This window comes from Cryptomeria japonica, chromosome 1, assembly GCF_030272615.1.
Source record: "Cryptomeria japonica chromosome 1, Sugi_1.0, whole genome shotgun sequence".
In the NCBI taxonomy this organism is placed as follows: domain Eukaryota; kingdom Viridiplantae; phylum Streptophyta; class Pinopsida; order Cupressales; family Cupressaceae; genus Cryptomeria; species Cryptomeria japonica.
In genome coordinates, this window is record NC_081405.1 from 220,801,565 (window position 1) to 220,829,371 (window position 27,807).

General features: G+C 37.5%; 1 protein-coding gene across 2 annotated transcripts in view; it reads left to right on the top strand.

The window, feature by feature from the left end:
* Positions 1–27,807, top strand: part of LOC131042900 (nudix hydrolase 9) — a 183,950-nt gene that overhangs the window by 44,940 nt on the left and 111,203 nt on the right. Inside the window, exons 2-4 of one of the 2 annotated variants that reach the window (XM_057976228.2) lie at positions 1,501–1,575; positions 5,839–5,895; positions 23,664–23,749. In XM_057976228.2, the coding sequence (XP_057832211.1) occupies positions 1,501–1,575; positions 5,839–5,895; positions 23,664–23,749 (218 nt within the window). The remainder of the gene's footprint in view (positions 1–1,500; positions 1,576–5,838; positions 5,896–23,663; positions 23,750–27,807) is intronic. The other variant, XM_057976229.2, reaches the window with a different exon arrangement.

Below are 27,807 nucleotides of genomic sequence, written 5' to 3' on the forward strand. Positions count from 1 at the left end.
AAAGCACAAAAAAGAAGAAATTTCTAAAAATAGCAAGTTGTCAGAAATGACCCAAAGCAATTGTGATCCTCGTCCTTCGGACTTTTTGAGCACTTTGGCAACACTCAAATGCAATTCTGAGCAAGATTTCTCAATTTGGCTCGGGATGACCTCGAAATCTCTAACTTAAAACTCTCTCAAAAAATGGACTTATGAAACTGCAGAGCTGGGGGTCCCAATCTGCGATGGGGCAATGCGTGAAATAGGTCATAACAGGACACAAAATTTGTTGGATACTTTTGGAAGACATTGTGGAAGAAGACGATCTAAAGTTCAATTTAGCATATCACCCACACTAGGGCACTCCTATATTTGGGTATGACCGAATGGATGGCATGACATGAATTATTGGCATAGATTTGGATGGAATATTGTCAAGAATACAGAACTCACGGAAGGAATACATTGGAATACAGCTAAGAAGGTTCTCAAATATATCAGGTACATTAATCATTGGCATTATTTTTCAAAAATAAAGATTTTAGGTTGAATGGCCACATAGATGCAGTTGGACAGGTTTGAAGGATGAGAAATTAATTTAAGGATAAATTTGGTGTGCTATTGGATTTCTAAAAAGCAGTCTGCAGTAACATTGTCATCCTTCAAGCAGAATAGAAAGCTGCCATGGATTCAAAACATGAAGTAGTATGGCTTCGTTGTACATTGTAAGACATTCATTTTGGCAAACTTATCAAGCAGTCTTACAATATAAAATCAAAATACTGTCAAATTGACGAATAACTTAGTTTACCATGCACATACAATGGTAACAAGAATCTTTTTTCAGAGCAATTTGGCAAACCAAAAGATAAGGACATTTTCAATTAATTGGGAAAAAATTGTTTAGCTTAGGGAAAAAATTGCTGCAGTAATGAGATAAAAGACCCAGAGATCCTAAACAAACATAAAAAATTGCTTTGTCAGACTAATTGCCAAAAAACATGATTTTTTCAGCAGAAAATCATTATCAGGGTCAAGTAGCGATAATTGTGATTTTTAAAAAATTTCTGCATCTATGTCATGTGCAAAGCATATGGATGTATATCAGTGAACATTTACAAAATAGAAGTTCAAGATTTTGATTGTTAGAACTCACTCGAATCCCCTCTTATGTAACCACACTGTTGGAATTGTCTCTCAGACTGTTTGATAGCTCTTTGCTTGCAATATGGAAGTTCATCATCACTGTATCAAAGAACAGATCCAAAATATAAATTTAGAGCTGCTGATTGATAGAACTTTCTTGAATTCCCTCTTTTTAGCAACAGTATTGGAATAGTTTCTCAGTCTCTTTAATAGCTTTGCTTTCCATATCCAGAAAACCTGTTCTTAATGAGAGTCTTTTTTTTTAAGATATTCAAGTTGCCATTGTACTCATGTCTTTGATTTATTCATTTTATATTGTATTTTGAAATTAAACTGGTTAGATTGAATGTAGATGCCTTTTACTTAATTTTGTAGGTCACTGTGGACTTCAGCTCATCTCATGACAGGAAGCCTCATCCTGATCCCACAATTGAAGGATCTATTGAGGAGGTTAGTTTAATTTGCTAGTAGACTTAAGATTATAATCTTTAAATATTTGAATTTTCGTATGTGACTGTTTTCCTCTCACCTCCATATAGCCTTTTCATGGTCACAATGTCAGAAAATGAAAATGCAGAAATTAGAAATATAATTTTAACAAAATAAATGGACTAATTAGTAGTATAATTTTAACTAAATAAATGGACTTATTAGTAATATAATTTTAACAAAAATGAATGGGCTATCATATTTTTGAAATTAATACTTTTAGTTGGTAAAAGTGGATCATGTGCCCGTTTTCCAAATATTCTCAAAAAGGCATCTAGTTGTTTTTTGTAATGTCCCCTTCTCCTCAATGATCATTCAGGTGTTGATTAGCCTATTTTTTTGTCATTCCGGTAGCTAATTCGAAGATATAAGGGATTAGAGGCTGACATTGTCAATTATTTATTGATGGAGAAATAAATAATATTATTTTGAGCCCATAAAGTAATATTATAGGGGAAAAGTCACTTTTGGTTATAAAATTAAATTATAAAAATAAAGTGACTTAAATTATGAAATTAAGTCATGAAGTGACTTTATTAAGTAGATAAAATAAAATATAAAGTGACTTTATCATGAAGGCAAAGTTATAAAATGAATGTATAACATTTATTAAGCCTTCTAGATGTGGGATGAACTTATTGGAGGGAAAAGTTTATTAAAACTCACAAATTGTGATTTTGAGGTCCAAAAGCGGTTTAGACAATCTATTTAAGGGGTTTCGATCCTTCACCAAGCATTATGATATGTTGATTTGATACTTGATTATTTCTTCATTGTTGCTGGTTTGACAGTAGCAGCCATATCTGAGGACGAAACCCCTTGGAGATTCGTAGGTTGGACGGAAACCCAACTCTACTTGTGAGGTGGATTCATTCAGAGTTCATCATTAAGCTTATTTGCAGAATTTTGAGCAGATTTTGTGGAAGTTCTAGCTAGGGTTTGGACGCAATAATGGAGCCATGTTGCAAGTTGAAGGTTACATGAATTTATATGTTATTTCTAGCTTCGACGACCTCTTGTAGGGCATGTTTGGAAATGATTGCAGAATTGGGTATGTGTTGCATGTGTTGTTTGGAAATTTCTGAGTAATTGTAGCATCAAATGCTATTGTAATAAGTGCCAAAATTCACCATTCCAATAGTAATATACAAGGGTTTACAGTTCCATTGTGAAAATTCTGCTATTTATGTTTATTGCACATTCTTATCGTTGCATTCACCAGAATATTCAAGATATTTTTCCATAAACACCAAACATATATCTAAAAATATTCATAAATTCCATCAAAATTCAGACAATAGGATATTACAGTGGTATCAGAGCCACCTTTCCTGCCAGCCTGTGTGGGAAAATCAGCCACATGTCAGAAATTATGGTTGCATGTTGCTTCTAATCAGTTGCATGTCAGTTTGAAATCAGTTGTTTCAGCCACATACAACTTTTGGAACAATCAACAATGGGTAGTATTATAGATGGAAGATTGCAACCTACTTTCCTTCCGAAATCAGTGTCACATACAACAGGTGTAAAAAAGGTTACAACAATGGTTAAAGGCGGTACAAGTTCATCAAGGAAGGATAGAAGGGATAGTCTAAGTCCACAAATAAATGATTGACATATGGACGAGCTTATGAATTGTATGAATGACATTTCTAAAGCATTTCAAAAATATCAATCGGATATGTTATTATTGTTAGAGAAATTGCTTTTGGAAGAAGCTAAGAAGATGGATAAGAGGCATAACAACAATGAACACATTGAAGTCACTAATGATGAGCATATAGATCATTCCAATGCTAAAAATTCATTTGAAGAAGAGGCACATGAGCAATCCATTGAGGACAACAAGGTGAGGTTTGATAAACAGATGATAGAAGATGGAGATGCTGATCACCTGCAATCTGATTTCTTGACAGCAAGTAAAGAAGAGCATGACGACTTGTTTGTGCATGAGTTGGATGGGAGGATTGTTAAGGAAAGAGCTGTAGACCAATCAAAAAACCAAGTTGCAAGAATGTTTGATAGAGGACAAATGGCTGAGGGGATGAAAGACACTTTTCAGGTGGATGCTTCATGGGAAAGATCATCTTGTGCTTTGGTATCATAACATGAGAAGGATGGTTCCTTGTTTGAGTTTGATGCTGCCCCAAAATCAGAAAGTTCTGATTTGTTGATTAAGAGCAACGATTTGTTGAAGCTTGATGCTACCCTACACACAAAAGAACCTGATTTTCTCTTTGACAGTACTTCCTTGATTGGGTCTGGTGCTGCCATAAGCTTGGGAAGCTCTGATTTCTTGTTTGGGAATGATGATCAGATCATTGTTAGCGGTTGCTTGATTGATTTTGACACTGTCCTAAACTCAAAATACTCTAATTTTCTGATTATTGATAGCAGCATTTCAGTTAGGGCAGTTGGCATCCATGAAGTAGATGGTTTCCAGTAGAAGTGTAGTGGCACACCTATCAACATGACAGGGGTTCAAGGCAAGTTTGAAGTTTGTCATTTTCAGCTAGAGCCGTTTCTTGAAGTAGAATTTGGTAAGGAATCTTTCACCATGAAGGAAGGAGTGTCTAGAAACACTAAGGTTGCACATGACTTCAATTTTAATTTGTTGCTTGGCAATCACAATCTCTTTCCCTTGCATAACTATGAGATTGCTGCCACTTCACATGAGGATGATGGTACTCACACTTTGTGCAAAAGAATGCATGGAAAAAGGAATGTCTATATGTCTATTTGCATCAGGAGGCATGCATGATCGACCTTCTTCAAGATAAGAGACATCTTCTTGGAAAGTGTGAGTTGCAAATAAGTAGTGAGATTTCAGATGGGTATGATTGCATGAGGAATTGGGGGATTGGCATCGGGATGTTTGATACTTTTCTTTAGTGGGAGTTTGACGAGTTGCTCCACAACTCAAAGCATGGCGAAGTTTATATCAGAGTAGCACAACGGATTGGTGTAGTAGCGTTCTTGAGGTTGATATGGGATCTTGGTATTTGGTTTCGACATGTTAGTGCAGATTGCTTGAGGGCAAGCAATCTCCGGGAAGGGAGGACTGTAATGTCCCCTTCTCCTCAATGATCATTCATGTGTTGATTAACCTATTTTTCTGTCATTCCGGTAGGCTAATTTGAAGATATAAGGGATGAGAGGCTGACATTGTCAATTATTTATTGATGGAGAAATAAATAATATTATTTTGAGCCCATAAAGTAATATTATAAGGGAAAAGTCACTTTCGGTTATAAAATTAAATTATAAAAATAAAGTGACTAAAGTTATGAAATTAAGTCATAAAGTGACTTTATTAAGTAGATAAAATAAAATATAAAGTGTCTTTATCATGAAGGGAAAGCTATAAAATGAATTTATAACATTTATCAAGCCTTCTAGAAGTGGGATGAACTTATTGGAGGAAAAGTTTATTAAAAATCACAAATTGTGATTTTGAGGTCCATAAGCGGTTTAGACAATCTATTTAAGGGGTTTCCATCCTTCACCAAGCATTATGATATGTTGATTTGATACTTGATTATTTCTTCATTGTTGCTGGTTTGACAGTAGCAGCCATATCTGAGGACGAAACCCCTTGGAGATTTGTAGGTTGGATGGAAACCCAACTCTACTTGTGAGGTGGATTCATTCAGAGTTCATCATTAAGCTTATTTGCAGAATTTGAGCAGATTTGTGGAAGTTCTAGCTAGGGTTTGGACACAATAATGGAGCCATGTTGCAGGTTGAAGGTTACATGAATTTATATTTTATTTCTATCTTTGGCGACCTCTTGTAGGGCATGTTTGGAAATGATTGCAGAATTGGGTATGTGTTGCATGTATTGTTTACAAATTTCTGAGTGATTGTAGCATCAAATGCTATTGTAATAAGTGCCAAAATTCACCATTCCAATAGTAATATACAAGGGTTTATAGGTCCATTGTGAAAATTCTGTTATTTATGTTTATTGCACGTTCTTATCGTCAAGAATATTCAAGATATGAAATAAACACCAAACATATATCTAAAAATATTCATAAATTCCATCAAAATTCAGACCATAGGATATTACATTTTTTAAATGTAAGCTGTCAACTACACAGCTGACTGCTTTATATAAGGCTAGGAAAAATTGAAATATAAATTGTCTTGCAATGTGAATAAATATTTTGCTAGCATAACGAAATATTCTCACTCCCTGCTTTTACTATGTATATTCTGCAGGTGTGGAAGCAACGACTTTCTTCAAATCCCTCATTATACAATGCATTAAAGTTTAGGGTATGTGAAATAGCTGCTAACTTGAATATTTCATATATATTCTATTGTTTAATTACTTTTTCTTTTCTGATACAAACAAGAATAGAGCTACTCTCCTTTAAAATATGTTAATAGCGACAATAATGTTTGTGGCAGCTTGCTTTCTGCCTTGGGAAAAAAGAAAAATCATCATTACACCAGACCACTTACAAGTTCAGCTTGCTTGACATGAAACACACCATTAAAAGCCAAGATAAAAAATTGGACAAATGTAAACTACCATGTGCTTTCTTGTCACCAACTTTTGATGATAAGACAACACCCAGCATCACAATTCAAGCATCCATTTCTTGTAAAGAAAGAATTTCAGGTTCTTCAATGAACTTCAAGGGATATGCTGAAACAAAGAAGTGGGTTGCACATGTTGAACATCTAGTATCTTTCGTCTAACCAACATTAGCTACATAAGGATGGACAATCTAGTGCCAATCAAGGGCTATCTTAGGAGAATTCTCATTTGCAAACGGCTTCATCATGGTTGTCTTGGATCTACTCTCCCAAATGTTGTTGTTGCTTCCTTTATCCTCCAAGGCACCATGAATGATTTGTAATCAGGTTGGGCATTTAAATGAGCAGTTCATTAACACAGATTTAATGTTTTCTTATGCGCTGATTGTATGGTCTACACTATTAACATCAGCACACATAAGGTTGCCAATAGATTTTTGCTACAACTCCATAGCTGCCATCTATAAAGTTTATACCATGTGGCAGAATACATAGACATCATACTTTATTTTCTATTTTATCTAAAAATACGAACGCTCACTCAACACCGTGCTTCCCTCACTTTGCAAGTTCTAACTCTTTTCAATCATCATAAGCCCAATGAACTTATGGAAGATACAAATATTTCCTAAGAATATTCATTTTCACTGCTGTTGCCTATGATTTGATGGAAGAGCTGAAGTGGAACATAGAGTGATTTACATATAAGATCTCATGTAATGTCCCATTTCTGGATATTTTGAGAACTTGACAAAATTTACAACGAATATGCATGAAACCCTCACAATTTTTGATCACTGAGGTTCCAGAATGGGCAGATGAGAGCATACAGTGATTTGAATGTGAGCCAATAATCAAGTATTACAGTTTTGGTAGCAGGCCGCACAGTTACAATGCATGCAAATGCAAAATCAGAAAGTGGGTTGTGGTGGCAAGCCTTTCAAACTCTATTACAAGTCAATGTTATAGCAAAAAAGGATGGCAGTTATGCCTTCCAAATCAAATGCAAACAATATGACAGCCCTGGTTGAGAACTGCACAGAGTTACAGTATCAATTTATTATTAGAATATTAAAATAATGTTAATTTTAGTATTAATGTTCAATAGTGTATATTCTATTTTAGTAAGATCTTCTACGATCTTCTCAGCAGTTTCTTATTAGAAACTTGCTATTCTTGTAAATACTCTTGTATTATTTATGAGCGTCTTGCTCATTCTGTAAATCAATCAGTTCTTTGAAATCCATTGCGTGTCTCGCACTGTTTTATGGTATCAGAGCTTGGTTCCTTGAAAATTCGAAATTTTTTCAAAGCAAAAAATTCAGTGTGAATTTTTTTTTTGTTCTATTGTTTTGAAAAACAAAATCGAAGGATTTTTTTTCTGTTCTAATTTTTTTTGGGAATTTTCTTCCACAAAATCGTGGATTTGTTTCAGCCTGTTCGGATTTTTTTGAAACCGCGGATTTTCGGTTTGCATGTTTTCCAGGCGCCTGCATTTGTTGTGTAAAAAAAAAATCGCGATTTTCATCCTTGGCCACGCGACTTCGTTTCCTGTGCCTGTGCGTGTGGGTTTATTTGTGATCGCGTTCTTTCCCGCCTGCAGATTTTTTTTTGCCATTTTTTGACGGAAATCTGCATTTTCGGCTAGGGTTTTGACCCTCCAAATTCAGTTGAAATTTTTTTCTGATTGCAGATTCTTGGTGGGTTTTTTGAGATCTCATGTGGGTCGTCGTCAGAATTTTCTGGGTGCCTCGATTTTCGAGCCAGCGGATCTAGATTCGGACAACAGATTCCTTCTGGGTTTTTCGCAAGGATTTCTGGGTTGTCTTCGGATTTTTTTGGGTCAGTCGGAAATTTTTTCTTGAAATTCGTGCCAGCTATACTTCATTTTTTGAAGTCTGTACTTGCATCTGCCTCTGTTTCTGCAATGGGATTCAAAATTTTTGAATTATGTGCCAGCGCCTCTTCTCAATTTTTTTCGTTTTCAGTGCATTGGGAAACGTGCAAATGGCTTCTCTAACCAACCTAATGTTAGAAGGCAGTCAACGCTTTAATGGCAACAATTACAACATCTGGAAACAACGTATGTTGACCATTTTTGAATATAGGCGTCTTGACCAGCTTGTTTTGGGAAAAGAGCTCAGTCCTGGTACACCTGGTGCAGATCAAGATAAGTTTGATGAACGCAATCGGGAGGCAGTTATGCTTCTCAAACTCTCCGTGACTGATGATCACTTACCACAGATTCCTTCCGGCAAGACAACTTTCGACATCTGGAAGCATCTGAAGGAATTGCATGAGACATCCGACAAGAGCCGAGCATTCTTTCTGAAGAATCAGCTGTTCTCCATTATGATGGACGAACGCATGTCCTTACAAGAACACCTCATGAAGATTAAGGACATTCGAGATCAGCTCGAAGCTATTGGTCGAACTATGGAGGAAGAAGACATGGTAGTAATCACTCTGAAAAGTCTTCCAAAATCGTATGAACACTTCATTGAGACCCTCAATATTACTTCAACTAATGTTGACCTGAAGTTTTTAGAATTGTGCACCAAACTTCTACAGCAGGATCGCTGGAAACAACAATTTGGTAGTGGTACTACGTCAGCCTCCTCGGAAAATGCCTTTACAGCCCAATCCTTTCACAAGGATAAAGGCAAATTTCAGTGCTCTTAGTCTTTTCAGCAGAAAGGCTCTTCTCAGACACAAGATGGTGCTCAGAAGAAGAATGTGTAGTGCAATTACTGTCACAAGTACGGCCATATGAAGAAAGATTGCCGTCAGAGGCTCGCTTTTGAACAAAAGAAGCAGGGAGGGTCACACCAGAAGGCGCATGTTGCTGAACATTCCGAGCAGAAGGAGTCTGCCTTTTATGCCTTTATGGCTAAGAGGTCTTCAGATCATGCCAGGTCTTCTGATTGGTACATCGACTCTGGTGCGTCACGTCACTTTTCTCATCGGCGTGACTGGTTTACAGACTTCTCATCTTTCCGTGATTCTGTTGTATTTGGCGGAGGTGAGGAGTATACAGTTGTTGGCAGAGGCACTGTTCAGATACAGTTTGGTGGCAGGAATCTCATCTTTCTGAATGCGTACTATGTTCTTGGTATGGAACTTAATCTGCTCTCTGTCAGTCAGATTATGAGGAATTCTCCTTAGCTAGATGTGGTGTTCAGTGCTCACAAGTGTTCCATCATTGATCGGGAGACTTGTCTTACTGTTGCTGTTGGTCTAGAGGATCATGGCCTATACAAGCTTCTTGACACTGGTGATTCTCTTGAAGTGGCTCTGGCAACTCGTGTTTCCCCTCTAAGCACTTTGTGGCATTAGAGATATGGACATCTCAACATTCAGTATCTCTCTCAGCTATCTCGTGAGGGACTTGTTTCAGGGTTACCTGATATTCAGACTCAGCATCTTGGAGTATGTGGCGCCTGTCAAGCTGGCAAATAGCATCGGACTTCATTCACACATGGAAAGTCTTGGCGCGCATCTAAGGTACTTCAATTACTTCATGCTGATATTTGTGGTCCTATGAATACATCTTCTGTTACTGGTTGCAAATACTTTTTGCTTATTGTAGATGATTTTAGTAGAAAGATGTGGGTGTACTTTCTTAAACACAAATCAGATGTATTTAGTATCTTTCAGAAGTTTAAGTCCTTAGTTTAAAAAGAGCTTGGATGTAGCATCATTACTCTTAGGACAGATAACGGGGGGGAATTTTGTTCTTTTGCATTCTCCAACTTCTGTGATAACCATGGCATCAAATGCCAGTTGACTACACCCTACACTCACTCCTCAGCAAAACAGTGTTGTTGAGCGTCGCAATCGTACGGTTGTTGAGATGGCTCGTTCAATGTTACAACCCAGGAGTGTTCCGAATAAGTATTGGGCTGAAGCAGTGTTTACTGCTGTCTACCTCCTTAACCGCTCACCTACTTAGGCTGTTAAGGGGAAGACTCCAGAAGAGGTTTGGTTTGGTCGGAAGCCTAAGATCAGCCACCTGGAGGTTTTTGGCTCTGTTGCCTATGTTTGGATTCCAGATGCTAAGCACTACAAGTTGGATTCCAAAAGTCAGAAACTCATGATGACAGGATACAGTGATCACCATAAGGCCTACAGACTGATAGATATAGACACTGAACGTCTTATCTTCAGTCGTGATGTTGTATTTGATGAAGACAGAGGATTCTTTCAGTCCCCTTCTACTGAGCAGTGTTCTAAGGATCAGCCTCACAGTGTTCTTCCATTAGGCTCGCCTAATGGGCGGGATGATGCAGAATCCATTTTCGATGATGCACTACTTGAGTTCCCTCCGGAGAATAATCCTCCTCCTCCTGATCCTGTTCCTGATCCTGAGCCTCTTCCAGCTCCTCCAGATGTTAGCACTTCTACTCTCTGGCCTAAATGGTGGGCCAAGACCATTGGTGATCTCAGGGATACTGAGCTCATTGAGGGTAGAACCTCCCGTAATAAGAGCAAACAGCAGCATACAGTCAATTTTGCTCTCATGGCTAACATACACAGTGTCTTTGAGCCTCAAACATATTCAGAGGCTAAAGGTATACCTGAGTGGGAAGAGGCTATGGAAGTTGAGTTTCAGAGTCTTCAGAAGAATCACACTTGGGCCCTTTCTGATCTTCCTTCATGGAAGAAGCCCATTAGCTGCAAATGGGTGTACAAAGTAAAATACAAAGTTGATGGAACCCTAGACAAGTATAAGGCTCGTCTTGTTGCTCGTGGGTTCTCACAGAAAGAAGGCATTGACTACGAGGAGACCTTTGCTTCTACAACCAAAATGAGTACCATACGGCTCGTTCTTGCCTTGGCAGCCCAGTTCAGTTGGAAAGTCCATCAGATGGACGTCAAGAGTGCCTTTTTGAATGGTGACTTACAGGAAGAAGTCTACATGATGCAACCCCCAGGATTCAAGGTTGCTGGTCAAGAACAGAAGGTCTGTAGACTAGTCAAAGCACTCTATGGTCTGAAACAAGCTCCTCGAGCTTGGTACATGAAAATTGATAAGTACTTGACAGATCATGGTTTTCAGCGGAGTCCATCTGATGCAAACCTGTATATCAAGCATACTAGTAATGATGTTCTTTTTGTGGTTGTCTATGTGGATGACTTAATCATTACTGGCAGTTCAGCACATTTGATCACTGGGATCAAACAGGATTTGTGCCGCACCTTTGATATGACAGATTTGGGACTTCTACATTATTGCTTAGGAGTTGAAGTCTGGCAGACTGAGAACAATATCTTTCTCTCTCAGTCCAAGTATGCTAGAAGTCTTGTGGACAGGTTCAGAATGCAGGATTGCAAACCTGCCTCTACTCCTATGGAACCCGGGTTCAAACTTTCAGCTCAGTCATCTTCACCAATTGTGGATGAATCTTTGTTCAGGCAACTAGTGGGCAGCCTCATCTATCTTACTGCCACTAGACCTGACATCAGTTTTGCAGTGAGCTACATTTCACGCTTCATGACAGCTCCCAACGTTGATCATTGGATAGCAGCGAAGTGTGTGCTGTGTTATGTGAGTGGCACTCCTGATTATGGACTTCTGTACACTCGGAGTTCTGATCCTACACTCAGTGGTTACAAAGATTCTGACTGGGCAGGTTCGGTTGATGACCGTAAATCTACAGCAGGGTATGTGTTTAGTTTGGGATATGGTGCTGTCACATGGACTAGTAAGAAACATCAGGCAGTGGCTCTCTCCTCGACAGAAGCAGAGTATCGGGGAGCAGTTAAGGCATCTTGTGAGGCGGTTTGGCTTCGACCAATGCTTGCGGATATGCATGTCTCCCAGGTAGGTCCAACTCCCTTGTTCTATGATAATCAGGGAGTGCTCAAACTCGCCAAGAATCCAGTCTTCCATGAAAGAACCAAGCATGTGGAAACTCATTGTCACTATATTCGACAGCTGGTTGAAGACGGATCTATCCAGTTGCTGTATGTTCCTACCTCGGAGCAGCCAGTAGACATCTTCACCAAACCCCTTGGTCCTGATAAATTTGTAAAATTCAGGGGGTCTATAGTTGTAGTTAATAGATTGAGCATTAAGGGAGGGTATTAGAATATTAAAATAATGTTAATTTTAGTATTAATGCTCAATAGTGTATATTCTATTTTAGTAAGATCTTCTATGATCTTCTCAGCAGTTTCTTATTAGAAACTTGCTATTCTTGTAAATACTCTTGTATTATTTATGAGCGTCTTGCTCATTCTGTAAATCAATCAATTCTTTGAAATCCATTGCGTGTCTCGCACTGTTTTGTTTATTAGATAACAATGTTGGAATCATATAATATTGAAATAGGATTTCATACTTTTCACCCAACAGCAGTATTAAGTAAAAATCCTTAATCAAATGTATTCTAAATATTAGAAATGAAAAATTCTAGAATTCTGATATAAGCTCCAGAATATTAAATAAATAGCATGCCCTGATTTCATACGGCTGTAAGGAACACTATACAATAGTTGTAGATAAATAATATCCTCTAAAAACCTGAATTCTATAGAAATATTATCACATTCTGTAATATCCCCTTTCTGGGACTGCCCTAATTCTTGCCTTTTAGTCTGCTACTGTGCTATAGATAGACCTGATTTGATACTATTTCCTTCTTCGATCTCTGCTCCTTTGAATGAATTGTTATTGCTGAATGGTTCAATCTATCAACTGGATTGCTGAATATTGTCCACTCCCTTATGATGTTCGATGTCCCTTTGAGAATGATTCCGTCTGATTCTTTGCCTGTCTCTGCTGTTCACAATAATATTTGCTTGATTGGATGGTTGCTTTAGATGTTCGATTCTATGGATGCTCTTCTCCAAATGATTGCTTGTTCTTCTTTTTATGCCCTTCATGCCAATGCGGATCTGCCTTATGTATCACTTCTATCTCAATGAAGGGTTATGTCTTTTCCCCACGTGTGCAACCTTCTCCAGGGTTGTGTCTCTTCACAACTATCCCGTGCCTCTTGTTTAGACTTTGTTAATTTGCTTAAGTCAATCTCTTAACTTGCCTAGACAAATCACCGATTTCATGAAGAGAATTTGCTTAGACAAATCGCTGCGTAGAATTGGATTTGATTTGCTGTTCTTAACTGTTCCTATCTTGGAAGACATCTAGCTATCAGGAGTGAATACTTGATAGGCTGATCAGGGTCATGACATATTCAAACCAAATGGTTGTGCAAAAACATTAGAAATGGTATGGCTGCCAGAAAACACAACTCAATAGTTCAAAATATGTACGACAGGTTCTAATATTTCTCCATGAGCTTTTAATCTGCATGGAAGACAATTTTGTCATTTTTTGTTGTAATGTTTGTTCCTGTTGAAACATGATAGCTTCGTTAAGATAAATGATTGAATGAGAGATAAATGAAGTCTCTCATTCAATCATCTATCTCATCGCTGAATAATGATAGACTTCATTTATATATATCCTTTGTAATCTTCATTCAGATTTCTTGTAATTGCAAATACATTTCATGATCGGTCTGCATATACGGATATGTATTTTCTTGAATGATCGAGCACATGATCATATTGATATACTTCTGCTTAATTACCATTCACGATCATGAAGAGATCGTATTAGACTTGATCGGGTTATCCTGTATAAGAACCATGCAACAATGTCAATACTCGTAACATCCTGATTGGTATCGGGTTGGATAACAAAAGGTATTTAAGCACCGATTAGTATCGGGCATTATCTGTATTAAACCGATTGGTATTTGTTATGCGCTAACACCGATTCATATCGGTATGATCATATTTGTTATTAAGAGGCACGATCAAGTGTTACCTTGATCGGCCATGTCTAAAAGACATGTCCGATCAAGTTAACACTTGATCAAACAATATCATCATATATATGCCAATCTATGGATGAGTGATATATCATCGAAATTTATTAATGTTCTATCACAGCCACCTGCACAAAAGAAAGTATAATCAGCAATATTCATTGAAGCAATATATATACAATTAGAATTTAAAGACAAATAAATATACCTTTGAGCATTTGAACATAGATTTGAATACATTTACATGGTATCAGAGCCACGTTAGATCGAACTTGAGGCATTCAAATTTGTAAAGTTCAAACCAAAGTATATAACATCACATTTTTCTCCATGGCCAATGCTGTTAGATTTGAAGATAGACTCGATGGAGGAAGTGACTTTGTCTCATGGAAATTCAGAATTATGTTGGTCCTTAAAGAGAACAAAGTACAGTCATTTGTAAATGAGAAAACTGAAGAACCACAGAATGATCCTGAGAAGACTGCGTGGATAGATGGAAACGATAAGGCAATGAAGATAATTGTGGATGGGGTAAGAGACCATATTGTACCCCTTCTAACGAAATATGACACTGCATATCAGATGTTCAAATCTCTTGAGAGGACTTATGAGATAAGTAACTCTAGCAGAACTTTAGCACTGAAAAGGCAGATCAACCACATCAGTATGAACAAGGGTGAATCCATCAATGCCTACTTTATGAGAATCTCAACCTTAAGGGATCAACTCTCCACTCTTGGGTATGAGATTGAAAGCAGGGAATTAACCCTAATTGCTGTAGATGGTTTTCCAAGCACCTGGGAAACCTTTGTAGAAGGAATCGGTGCCAGATCTAAATTCTCGAAGTTTGATCGATTAAGAGCAGACTGTCTACAGGAGGAATCCAGGCAAGCCAAGAAAGGGCTCAACCACAAATCTATAGATGAAGACCTTCAAGTGCTTAATGCTAGCACTCACAAGAAGGGTAAAAAGAAGCAATTTAAGAAAAGGAAAAGTCATTAGAGCAAGAACGCCTCCAAGAAAGATCTCTCCCACATTCAGTGTTTCAGATGCGACAAGTTTGGACACTATGTAGCTAAATGCCCTGAAAGGTCCAAACAACAAGCTACATTTGCCAAAATAGGAAAGACTAGAGGAGAGAATGATTCTAAGAAATATGTGTTTTATTCAACACTCTCTAACCAAGTATCAAATAAAACAAACTCATGGGTGATTGACAGTGGCTCATCTAGACATATTACTGGGTTCAGAGAAGTGTTGGATTCCATGGTGGAAGAAACTAATGAAGAGGTAACAATTGGGGATGATTCTGCACATTGAGTTAGAGGAATTGGAACCTGCACCATAAAATTGAAGTTAGGCCTATCTTTGCAGCTCATAGGAGTACTATACGTCCCAGGCATCAAGAGGAACCTGGTCTCCATTTCGGCACTTGAGGATAATGGGTATAGAGTGACCTTCATGGATAACAAAGTGTTGGCTTGGTGAAAGAATTCATCCATCAAGAAAGCCAAGACTATAGGTCAGAGGCAAGGTTACTTGTACGAGCTATGTGCAGAACCTAATCTAGCCCTAATCCATGAAGTTGCAGATGCAAATCAAATTTGGCATAGAAGATTAGGTCACCTGAACTTTCGTGCCGTATCATCTATGAAGAATCTTGTCACAGGTTTACCTAAGTTGAAACAGTATCATTCAGGTGCATGCAAGGGATGCGCCTTAGGTAAAAATACTAAGGGCTCTTTTCAAAATAGTACTAGAAAAACTAGCAATGTTTTAGAATTAGTCCACTTTGATTTGTGTGGACCTATGTCTGTACCCTCTTTAGGAGGATTTTTGTATTATGTAATATTTGTTGATGACTACTCTAGGAAGACTTGGATCTACTTCTTGAAATGTAAAGAATCAGAAGAGATCCTTAGAAGGTTTAAAGAATTTAAATCCCTCACTGAAAACTCCTCGGGAAAGAAAATTAAGACCTTAAGAACTGACAATGGGAGGGAATATACTTCAGATCTATTCAGGGATTTTTGTCAAAATGTTGGGATTAAGAGGGAGTTCATTGTTCCTTACAACCCTCAACAAAATGGGGTAGCTGAAAGGAAGAATAGGACAATTGTAGAAGCAGCCAAAGCCATGCTCCTTGATCAAAATCTTGATACCCATCTTTGGGCAGAGGCCTCAAACATTGCCGTGTATATACAAAATAGATGCCCTCATTCCCACATTGAAGACAAAACTCCTGAGGAAGTCTTCATTGGATCAAAGCCATATATCATTCATTTCAGGATATTTGGGTGCCCTGTCTATATCCATGTACCTAAGGAGAAAAGAACAAAATTAGAGCCCTCAGGGAAAAGAGGAATTTTTGTTGGGTATAGTGAAACTTCCAAGGTCTACAGAATCTATGTACCTAGTCAAAAACAAATTGAACTTAGTAGGGATGTGATCTTCGAGGAAGACTTAGCCTTCAAAAGAGCCAGAAATTCCATAGAACCTGAAGTTCAAGTTTCTGCTCCTAACCTAGAAGAGGATCCTGCTCCTGAGTTTCAGAGGGAGAATCTTGAGGAGAATGAGGATGGAGCCCAAAACTCACCTAGAGAAAATCCCAAGAAAAGACCACTCTGGGCCACCAAAACAGTAGAAGAGGCTCAGAAATATGCAACTCCCTTAGGAACCTTCAGAGAAAGTAAAAGGCCTAATAGATTTACTAATTATGTTGCCCTTATAAATGATCTCTCCAAATCCGAACCTACTAATATGTCAGATGCACTTAAACATCAAGTATGGAAGGATGCCATGTCAGAGGAATATCAGTCCATTGTGAAAAATGATGTTTGGGAGATTGTTCCAAGGCCAACAGGAAAATCTGTGGTTTCATCCAAATGGCTCTTCAAAATCAAGCATGTTGCAGACGATAGCATTGAAAAAGACAAAGCCAGATTTGTAGCCAGAGGGTTCTCACAAAAGGAAGAGATTGATTATGAGGAAACCTTTGCACCTGTTGCCAGATATAGCTCAGTCAGAGCAGTCTTAGCCATTGCAGCAGCAAAAAGATGGAAAGTACATCAGATGGATGTAAAGACAACATTCCTGGATGGAAAAATTGAGGAAGAGGTCTACCTAGAGCAACCTGAAGGATTTGAGATACATAATGTAGAGTCTCATGTGTGCAAACTCAAGAAAGCCCTATATGGACTTAAACAGGCTCCCAGGGCCTGGTATGAGAGAATTGACAGTTATCTCACAGGATTAGGCTTCTAAACAAAAACAATGCGGACCCAAATCTCTATTTTAAGCAAAACAAAGGTGATATGTTAATATTGATCTTATATGTTGATGATTTATTAATCACAGGAGAAGATCATTTCATAGATCAATGTAAGAAAGACCTTGCTAAAGAATTTGATATGAAGGACTTGGGTCTTCTTCATTATTTCCTTGGATTGGAAGTCTGGCATAATATTGATAGCATTGTACTAAATCAGGGTAAATATACCTTGGACATATTGAACAAAATGGGATGTTAAACTGCAGACCTATGACATCTCCTATGGAAACAAACCTTCATAAACTTAAGGAAGCAGCAGCAGATTCACAACCAATAGATCCTACTCTCTATAGGCAGATGATTGGATCCTTGATGTACCTGGTAAATACGAGGCCAAATATCTGTTATGCAGTAAATGCTTTGAGTCAATTTATGTGTCAACCGAAGGAGATACACCTGGTAGCAGTAAAACACATCATGAGATACCTTCAAGGTACTCTCAATCTTGGTCTCAAGTATGAGAAAGTTAATTTAGATCTTCATTGATTCACAGATTCAGATTGGGCTGGAAGTGACTGACAGAAAAAGCACCTCAGGATGCTGCTTCAGTTTGGGTTCAGCTATGATATCTTGGATTAGCTGAAAACAATCGTCAGTAGCACAGAGTTCCACTGAGGCCGAATACATCGGAGCTTCCATGGCTGCTCAAGAGGCAGTATGGCTCAGGAAGTTGCTTGTGGGATTATTCGGTGAACCAATGAAACCTACTCTTATTCATTGTGACAATCAGAGTTGTATAAAACTCTCAGTGAATCCTTTATTTCATGATAGATCCAAACATATAGAGATTCCTTATCATTATGTATGAGACATGGTGGACAGGAATGTGATACAATTGGAATATATTAGTACAGGAGATCAGATAGCAGACATACTTACCAAACCACTTTCTAGGGCGAAAGTTGAGCACTTCAGGAAAGGTCTTGGTATGATTGAATTGTAATTTGCTTTGTAATCTGTACTTATATATATTTAATGTGTAAACTTCTTTGTCGTGTTATGACTTTTATGGGCTCCACCCCCTGTGTACATTTCTAGGAGGTGACGATCTCCTAGATAATGGACACTTGTATGAGACATTATAAGGTGACGATCTTATAATGGTCAAACAGGATGTCATGTGTGATGATGTCTTGTATATCATGGATGTGCCATGATATGTGGTGGTAAGACATTATGAGATGTCAGTGCACATACCACAACTTGGATATAATGAGAATCAAATTATGCTCTTGTATTTATATCCTTGGTATCGCGTGCTATGCGATACTGATATCACGTGTTAGGTGATATCTATGTCACGTGCTTAGGTGATATGATTCCTCATATCACGTGTTAGGTGATACTTCATGTCACGTGCTTAGGTGATGTAATTCTTTGTATTACGAGATTATGAGATTATGGTCATCATGAGAAATGTGATGCTATATACTAAATATGTTGTCATTCATTTATCTTCCCTAGCTAAGAGGGAGTATTGAAACATGATAGCTTCGTTAAGATAAATGATTGAATGAGAGATAAATGAAGTCTCTCATTCAATCATCTATCTCATCGATGAATAATGATAGACTTTATTTATATATATCCTTTGTAATCTTCATTCAGCAGCACTGAAGGATGTTCGCTCAGCTTGGAATACAAGTTCGCTAACCTTTAGACAGATTTAGGAACCCTCGGTGATTTGCTGATTGCAGAGATAGGAAATTCGCTGATTGTATTGATATTAGAATGATCACAAATTATCTTGTATATATATGAATTAATTCCTCCAATAGATCATAGTCGGCCTTGTAGTTTTGGTGCCAAGAATAGGATCAGACCTTTAATTATAAGTTACATATAGGTCGGCTCTAATTTACAAGTTACATATAGGTCGACTCTAATTACAAGTTACATAATTGCACAAGGGGTTCACACATTTAGGGTCAGACCTAAATGCTTTACAAGTTACATAAATTACATGCTGCCACCCAAGATTACATAAATAACTTAAACTAGAATCTGATTCTAGCTACATATTTCAACATAGATTTGAATACATTTACACTTCCTTAGACATTCCAATTGTCAGCATGGGTTAGCCCATAATTAGGGTTCTCGTGGGCTAAAGTGGTGGATAGGGAGCCCATTTGCGGGTTTGGTGACCTTTTGAGAAGTATTTGAGGCATTTTGGGAGTTCTGGGGCAGTTTCCTATTTTTAGGAGGGTTTCTATTTTTTAGGAGTGGACTTCCAGTTGACTGTTTGGTCATTCGGAGGGCCGAGGAGCATAGCAGAGTGGCTTAGGAGTGTTTATCATTGATTTGAGATAGTTTCCTATTTTTTAGGAGAATCCCTATTTCTTAGGAGGAGACTGCTAGTTGCACTGCTACAGCCAGACATTGCCCCGATACTGGTGGCAGCTTCAGTTTTGAGTGAGATTGCCAAATGTCAATTCCAGAATGTCAAATCGAAGTATGATGGGGGTCACCTTATGTTTAATTAATACCTTCTGTTTAATTAAATATAATAAAGCATTAGAAAAATTAATAAAGTACCCCCCCTTGGCACTCACCCCTAGTAGCTTAATATTGTTTTAAAAAGGGGGCCGCTAATGTCATGAATAAAAGACCCTTGGAGTGGATCATAGCTCTTAGAGGAGGAAATAATTTGATTAAAAATCAAATTAAGACATTAAAGAGTGAAAATAATGGAAAGGAAACCCTAAAATCGAATTAAGGTTTTGAGAGAATAAAGTAACATGGGGGGCAGCCATTTGCTTATTCATCATTCATTTTTACATGAGCATTTTTGGAATTTGCAGCTGGAGCAGGTTTCAACAGAAAATCAGGTTCTTTGAGGACGAAAACCCTTGAAGAAATTGTGAATTGGACAGAAACCCAATTCACTATTGGGGAAGACCTACACAAGGTCTTCATCTGTGCATCATTGGACTTCATTACAGGCTGTTTTGCACTCAGATTTGGTTACAGTAGTGAGATATCAGAACATAATTGCAGATCAGAGATTTTTATCACCATATATCAGCATTCCAGAGCAACCTTAAGCCAGCCGTACCTTTCCCATTGTTGGCTGTACCATTCAGCAGGCTCCGGGTTGCAAATGTTGGCCGTACTAGCTCAGATTAGGGTTGAAACTTGTATGATCTTTATTGTTGGCATCTTCTTATAGAGAGTTGATGATTTCAGCAGGCTTCAAGGGTTGATTTTAGTCCAGATTGTTGTTTTTATCAGTAAATTGAATAACCCTTCCTGGGAGCCAGGCGCGGGACTTAGTAGATTTTCAGTATTTGTTTTTCTTAATTGTTGTAGGAGCAAATGAAACTATTTGTAGTCACCTTCTGTAGTTGGGAGCTCATAGATTGTGCTATTTTCATATTCTTCAATAAAACCCTCTCTTGGCTAGGCGTTGGACTCCTGGTATGCAAGTTGTGGCTTTGGTGAAATAGATTTCTTAAATCTGAAAATTATTTTATTGCTGTTCCAAAATCAGAATTCTGAATTTAATTATCAGTCAATTATTTTCCTGCATTTTTGAGTTCAAAGTATTGGTTCATTGGCATTGTTCATGATAAACCCTATACAATCTATTGATATCAAAACCCAAGCAAAAACCTCAGAAAGCGATCTTAAAACCTTCAATCAGCAGCATAAAAATCAGAAAAAATTCTGTATAATCTGGCTGGGGATCTTTCATTTGTTGTGTAGAGTAGACCCAAATATACTTGTCAAGTTTAGTGTAACGATGCACTGCAATTTTGTGATAACCCCTACGGTATCGCAAGATGTAAAATCACTTGCAGGGTTAAGGATATTGTAAGGAAATAAATTGAAATAAGTAATCTAAAAGAAATATATTTAATTTATTTAATAAAGGGAAAGTTATTAAATAGGAAAGCATTTAAATATATTCTTGATATGTAATATCGAATATATTTAAAAGAAATGTATATATTAAAATAAAAAAAGAGAGGAAATTATATTCTTTTGAAATGTAATTAATATTTAAATTATTAAAAAGAAATAATATATGAAATACAATTAATATTTTAAATAATATATTATGCAATTAATAGTTAAAAGGAAATATTATATCAAATACAATTAAAATTTTATATAGTAATATATTTAAAAAGGGGGGTGGGGAACTGGTATCCCGAACGGGCTGGGTACCTCCGCATGAAGTGGTGCGTAGGTAACCGCAGCCTAGGCTACGGTTACCTCCTCACCCCTTCATGCGGAAGGGTGCCCGTGGGGACACAACCCCTCACCAACTATAAAGGAAGGCTGCGGTCAAACAAGGAGGAAAGGCAGCAGACTACGGGAAAAAGGAAGGGAGTGACTGCAGGGAAAGAAAGGAAGGGAGGTCAGCGGACAGCCAGGTAAGAACTCTGTCCAAAATTAAATAAAGGTATAATACATGATGGTTTTTTTTAATTAATATTAATAGTTAGGATTAAGGGTAAGGCTAATTAATATGAATGGGTATTAATTAATGAACAATGGGTAAGGGGTAAGAACCCTGTCCTATATTAATTAAGGTGAAATATATGAAGGGTTTCCTTATTATTAATATTAATAAGTAGGATTAAGGGTGAAGGCTCAATAATATTAATTAGTATTAATTAATGAACAATGGGAAATGGGTAAGTCCATTGATAAGTCATGTTCATAATTGTCTAGTAAGAATGTATACACATTATAGGGTGTAGCATTCACTAGATATAAATAGGAAAAAGGTAATCTTGTAAATAATATACACATGAGTGCATATCAAGAGGGACTTAGGAATACAAGGTATCTTAAGAAACATATTGCAAATATGGAAGATGAAAAGTAATGTTGATATATATATCTATAAGTTAATTATATAATGCATTAAGAGTTCATGTTAACATAAAGGAATATTTATGAACAAAAATGTTATGTAAATACAAGGCTTGGTTGGGTCAAACTTAACCAAGAAGGGAAGGATCGAGTCAATCCCCTTTGAGGACTTGGATGATGAAGGCATCGTCCAGGGCAAGGAAAGGCAAGGGTCTCCCTTGGCTGGCTTGGGTATAAGATGTTATACTCAAGACAGGACTCAAGGGTCAGGCCGATCCCTTTTGAGGACTTGGACGATGAAGGCATCATCCAAGGCAAGGAAAGGCAAGGGTCTTCCTTGGAGGGCTTGGGTGTAAGAGGTTACACCCAAGATAGGATTCGAATTCATCTTCGATTTCCTGGACGGCTTGGAACCAAGGGGTTCCAAGAAGGCGAGCCTCATAGCTGCCTAAGGACATACATTCGTATGGCATTCGTATCCTTTTTATTAGATAAAAATTATGATTATGTTAATTGAGCATTGAAGTTAGGTTGTAAATTTCGATTACTTACATATGTATATATATGTTTGTGGTGTTCTAACCATCTGTTTTACAGGTTAATGATCTCTAAATAGTAGGGACATTACAAATTTGCAATCAACAAATTCCAAATGGTATGAACATTAGGCTTCACCATGAATCAACAATAAGATCTTCCATTCAACAAATCAAGAAATCTAAACTTGAGAAAATAGAAACCATGCAACATGTTGAAATAACACACCATATCGACCATATCTTCAATGAAAATTGTATGTTTATTCCATCAAGCCTTGGCTACAATCTCTTTTCCTCCTACTCTACTCTTAACACCTAATGATCGACTATTAACCTTTACAAATGAGAGGGTAATGCCTTATATAAACATCCCAATTACAATTCAATGGCCCAAATTGATGGGGAATCAATGGCTGAGATTACAAGATAAAATCCTATTTAGGGTTAGTTATAACTAATTCGACCAATGAGAAAATTACATAATTTAGGACACATGTCCAACTTTAAATGTAGACCAATGAAAAATGAGGTTAGGTACATTGAATAATATTTGATATAGCTCCACATGCCACTTGCTCCTCCTTTGATGAGTTAGGTTCAATGTAGTTGGACATCTTGACTTGTCATGATTTGATTGTCTTGAATGTGACCAGCCGCCAACTCAACCTGCTTTTTGTAGATCATCACAAAGAAGTTCCTTCATCTTGAGCAATATCTCTTGATAATCAACACTTCCGATTCATATTGAAAATATGCCTTTGTAAATTAGCTTCAGTAAATTCTGCACTTCAACAATTTTTTAATTTAAAAGTTAAAACTATTGTTGGAAAATTGGAAGCTCCACACGTGTAACACTTTTTTTTTCCATGTATACAAAGTTCCAGTTGTATTATCTATAGTTTTTTTGTTATACATAACATCATTTATGGATCTCATTTTTTGATTGAATTTTCTTAATATTTTCAGTATGGAGGCTATGCGACATCATCTCCAACAGAAGAATCCATTGGGGCAACTAAAATTTGCCTTTGCTTGGGACTTACCGATTACAGGTTCATTTGTATTAATCATTCTATCCTTTCTATGTTTTCTTTTTTATATTTGAATTAATATTGATTACTATTTATAGAGTGTGATGTCCCATTTTCAATTGATTTATGTTTGTGGACCAAAGGCCTATTTCCTAGTTCCAGTGTCTCTTCTAGTCCATGTTTGCATGTGTGCTCCCCTTTCATCCCCCATGTTCCTATAGGGTTAAATTTTTTTTATTTGGTGAGGTATGTTCAATTTACAAGGTCCGTGCAAGTTGGTGGAGTTTGGGGTTTCCCTTTTTGGTATGCTTTTCCACCCAACTCTACTTTTCCCTTATTCTTGTCAGAGTATTAGGATTTCCCCTTGTCATGAATCCTTGATCTTTAAAACCTTGACTTCTTGACTTTTTGCACTAAGTATCTTACCAGAGTTGGAGTTGTAGCCTTTTTCTTATTTGGGTACTTGTTATGAAGTATGCCCAAACCTCCATCCCCAACATGTTACACTATATCACTTCATTATGGATCACAACTTTGGATATCTTTTTATTTGGATACCTAGTATGCTATACTCTCAAACCTTGGCCAAGACACTTTACACTCCATTATCCAATCAAGATCACAAGCTTAGTTTGTTGGCATTAAGTTGCCATTGATGTCAACCGGTGAGTAGGAGTTTGGTGGCATTAAAGATTGATGCCAACTGGTATAGTATGTTGGCATGTTAAGTAAATACCGGTAAGGCATGAAACTGGTATGTATCAAGGCTAGTTGCCAGTTTGTGATGAAGAGGCAAAATGTTAACAAGATCACAATGAAGTAGTATACCAGAGGATAAGGTGCGTTGCCGATGTGTTGTGTTGCTGGTAAGAGCAAATGTTCAGTGTGTTGGACATATCGGTAAGGGTATGTATCGGTAGAAGGATTTGCCGGATGAACGAGTATGAACCGACCCTATGTCGGTGAGTGGGTCGTATGTCGACGTGTCTGTCATGTGGATGCCAGGTTGCAAGAAGGGAGATGTCGGTGTGTTTGCATCGTTGAGGCAAGGTAGTTGCAGGGACAGGTAAGCATTTAATGAAGCCCCCCTTGATTTGCGAATTGAAAATCATAAGTTTTGCGACTCGATGAAGAATGAACGATCGAAGAAGATTAGAGAGTTGTTGGCGTCATGATTGAAGCATGGAACCAGATTATAGGATGACCTCGAACAAGAAACAACTAGATCTTAAATGTGATCGACAAAAATCAAAGCAGAAGAGCAGGGTTAGGTTTGCTATTTTTAGCATATATGCATTGGACAAATGAAAAACGCGTACAAATTTATTTCCTCAATGCAAGTGATCGATCCAAGGAAGATTGGATCAAATTGAAGACAGATTTGGTCGCTAAGAAGAAACCCTAACCGCCCTAAGTTTGAATTGGTTTTTGGCGGGAAGGCTCAAGTTTAAATATGCCAACTTGAGACTTTGATTGGTGATGGATGAGTGCGAAGAAGGGTGATCAGTGTGCAGTCTAAATAATTGGAAAGAAAATTCTGAGTGACTATGTGTGTAGGTGATACTGGAGCATAGGAAGGAAACCGGTAGACGTGTTCATACCGGTAGAGTGTGTGAAGAATGTAGAGGGAAGGAATACCTGCAGAGTTAGAACCGGTGGATATGTTGCAGAAGTTAAGTGTGATTCAGCAGAAGTAGGAAAGATTAAGAAGAGTGTGAGATCCAATAGAGAGGCAAAGTAGCAAAAGTGATTGTGAAAGTGACCGGTAAAGTTGAAACCGGTAGAACATAGTACATAAGAGTTACAAAACTTTATTTGTAACAAGGATTTATCATTGTCTTTGAAATCTATCAATTTGATCACTAAGTTGGTGCTTAGTGCAGGGGTTGTAGCTCCTTTGAGTTGGTGCTCATAAATCATGGGTTGGTGCCCCTTGGGTTGTAATTAGATCAGTTTCATTGTGAGGCTGGATTGGAGCAGAAGATCTCCAATAGCTATTCTCATTGAGGTTTTTCCCACATTGGGTTTTCTTCGTATAACTGGTGTTATGTGATGAATTTTTTATGTGTGAGCATTATTGATCCAGTAACTATTCTTCCTTCACACTTAGTTTGTATTGTTTGAGTAACCGGTCCACCCATTGTTTGTTTTATATGCTACCGGTATATCCCTAATGCAGGAAAGTGTTTAAATCACTGATTCACCCCCCTCTCAGTGATCCATGGTGTCCAACATAGGTATATTCTTAATTGGGTACCTCATATGCCACACTCCTGAACTATGATTTTTCTTGTTGCTTTGTTGGATTTTAGGCCTTCCTCTTGCTTGAGTACCTTTCCTATAGTACACCAAAACTCCAATTCCCAACAAGTGGAAGTGTCATGAGGTACCTTTGACCCCCAAATTTCTATACTCCCTCGTGTATTGCATTGTTTGTTTCCACCTGCTTGTTTGCACGACTCAGATCACCATTATTGTCTCAATTGGATGTTGGAACTACTCCAAAAGAGTTTTTCTGCCCAAAAACAACTATTCATCTTAGGGGTGTGGATTCACATGTATTCTTGGCAATAAAAAAAGATCAAGGCACCCATGTGACCAATAATGCGGTGTTTAGGGTTTCAAGCTTTGATGGTCCTCATGACATCTCTAGGTAGTTATTTTGGCAAATTTTGCGGGCTTTTTCTTGGCCTGCATACCAGAATTTGATGGTGCCATCAATGTAGAGGACATTTGTAGATTGTAGGAAAAAATCTTCCATGCCACTTTGGTACATCTAGGGACATGTTCGTGTGATCTCAAGCATGATTCAAGGGAAAACGTCGCTTGATAGGTATGGGTATTATCTACAATGTAATAATCACGAGTTCATGGAATTTAGTGCAAAATGACATCATTCTCTTGAAATTTGTAACATGCTAACTTAATCTGAAAGAAATTCTAAGGAAAACTATACAATATGCATAAAAAAAATTCTATCTATTACTTGGACAAATTTTTTGAAACATTTTAATCTATTCTGAACGAGAGTTAAGAAGTAATCATATGCATCAACTAAATGAGTTACATAAAGAAAAGAAGTTAACTTGTTCTTTTTCTCTAACATAAACATTTTGCAAAAATTAAATAGGAAGGGTTAGAGTTTAGAAAAGCTTTCTTTCCAATCTGGTATCTTTTACAAGTCTTGGCTTATTTTGCATGAGGGAGAGCATCATCAAGGTGCTTTACCTCCAACCAAAAACCTAGCGGTTCCCTGCACACCTTCCTTATGGATGTGGCCCTACCCTTCACGAGGGTGCAAATACAAGACTAGCTCTAATTGCAATCCGAGCTTGGTGTTTAGAACCTACACAACTCTAGTTGATTACGCATTATAGGTACCTCCTAACTTGTATGACCCTCTAACTAGATAGTGTATCTGGATCAAGTGAACTTACAGGTGCATGCAAAATCTTGTGCCACATTGGCCAAAGGTTCTATATAATTGCAAAGCACGTTGAACGTGCAGTCAATGTTCACAACCCCACTCAACTTGTTACACTAACACTCAAGTTCCTAGTTTACTTGACATGGTGGGCTTAACCACTACAACATGCTAACACTACATTTTGTTTATTGCTTATGGTAGGTTGCACAAGACTCAATTAGGTGATTTTCACATTTAGTCAACTTAATGGTTTCAGCTCCTTTTTAATTCTTAATACATAGTTAAGCTTTATCTTGCTAGCTGGATGAGTTACAATTTAAAGTTGTCCTAGTCTCAATTCTCTCCACAGGGTAGGATTACTTCCTAACCTCTTGGAATGAGACTATACCCTAGTATGCATAGGGCTGCTCAAGAGTTACCCTTCACAACATGATTCATATTAAGCAAAATCATTATTTAATTATACTAGTAAGTGGTTGCTTTTGGCACATTACATGTGTACATGTAGGTGCATCCCTTGCACACAAATGCGTACATGCAAGTATCTTCCCCACTTTGAAATAAATAACAATCTTTCAATAAATTCAATGTACCTAGAACTGATTACTTTCTGGTCTTGATAAAGTTTACCAATTGGTATTACAGTTCATAT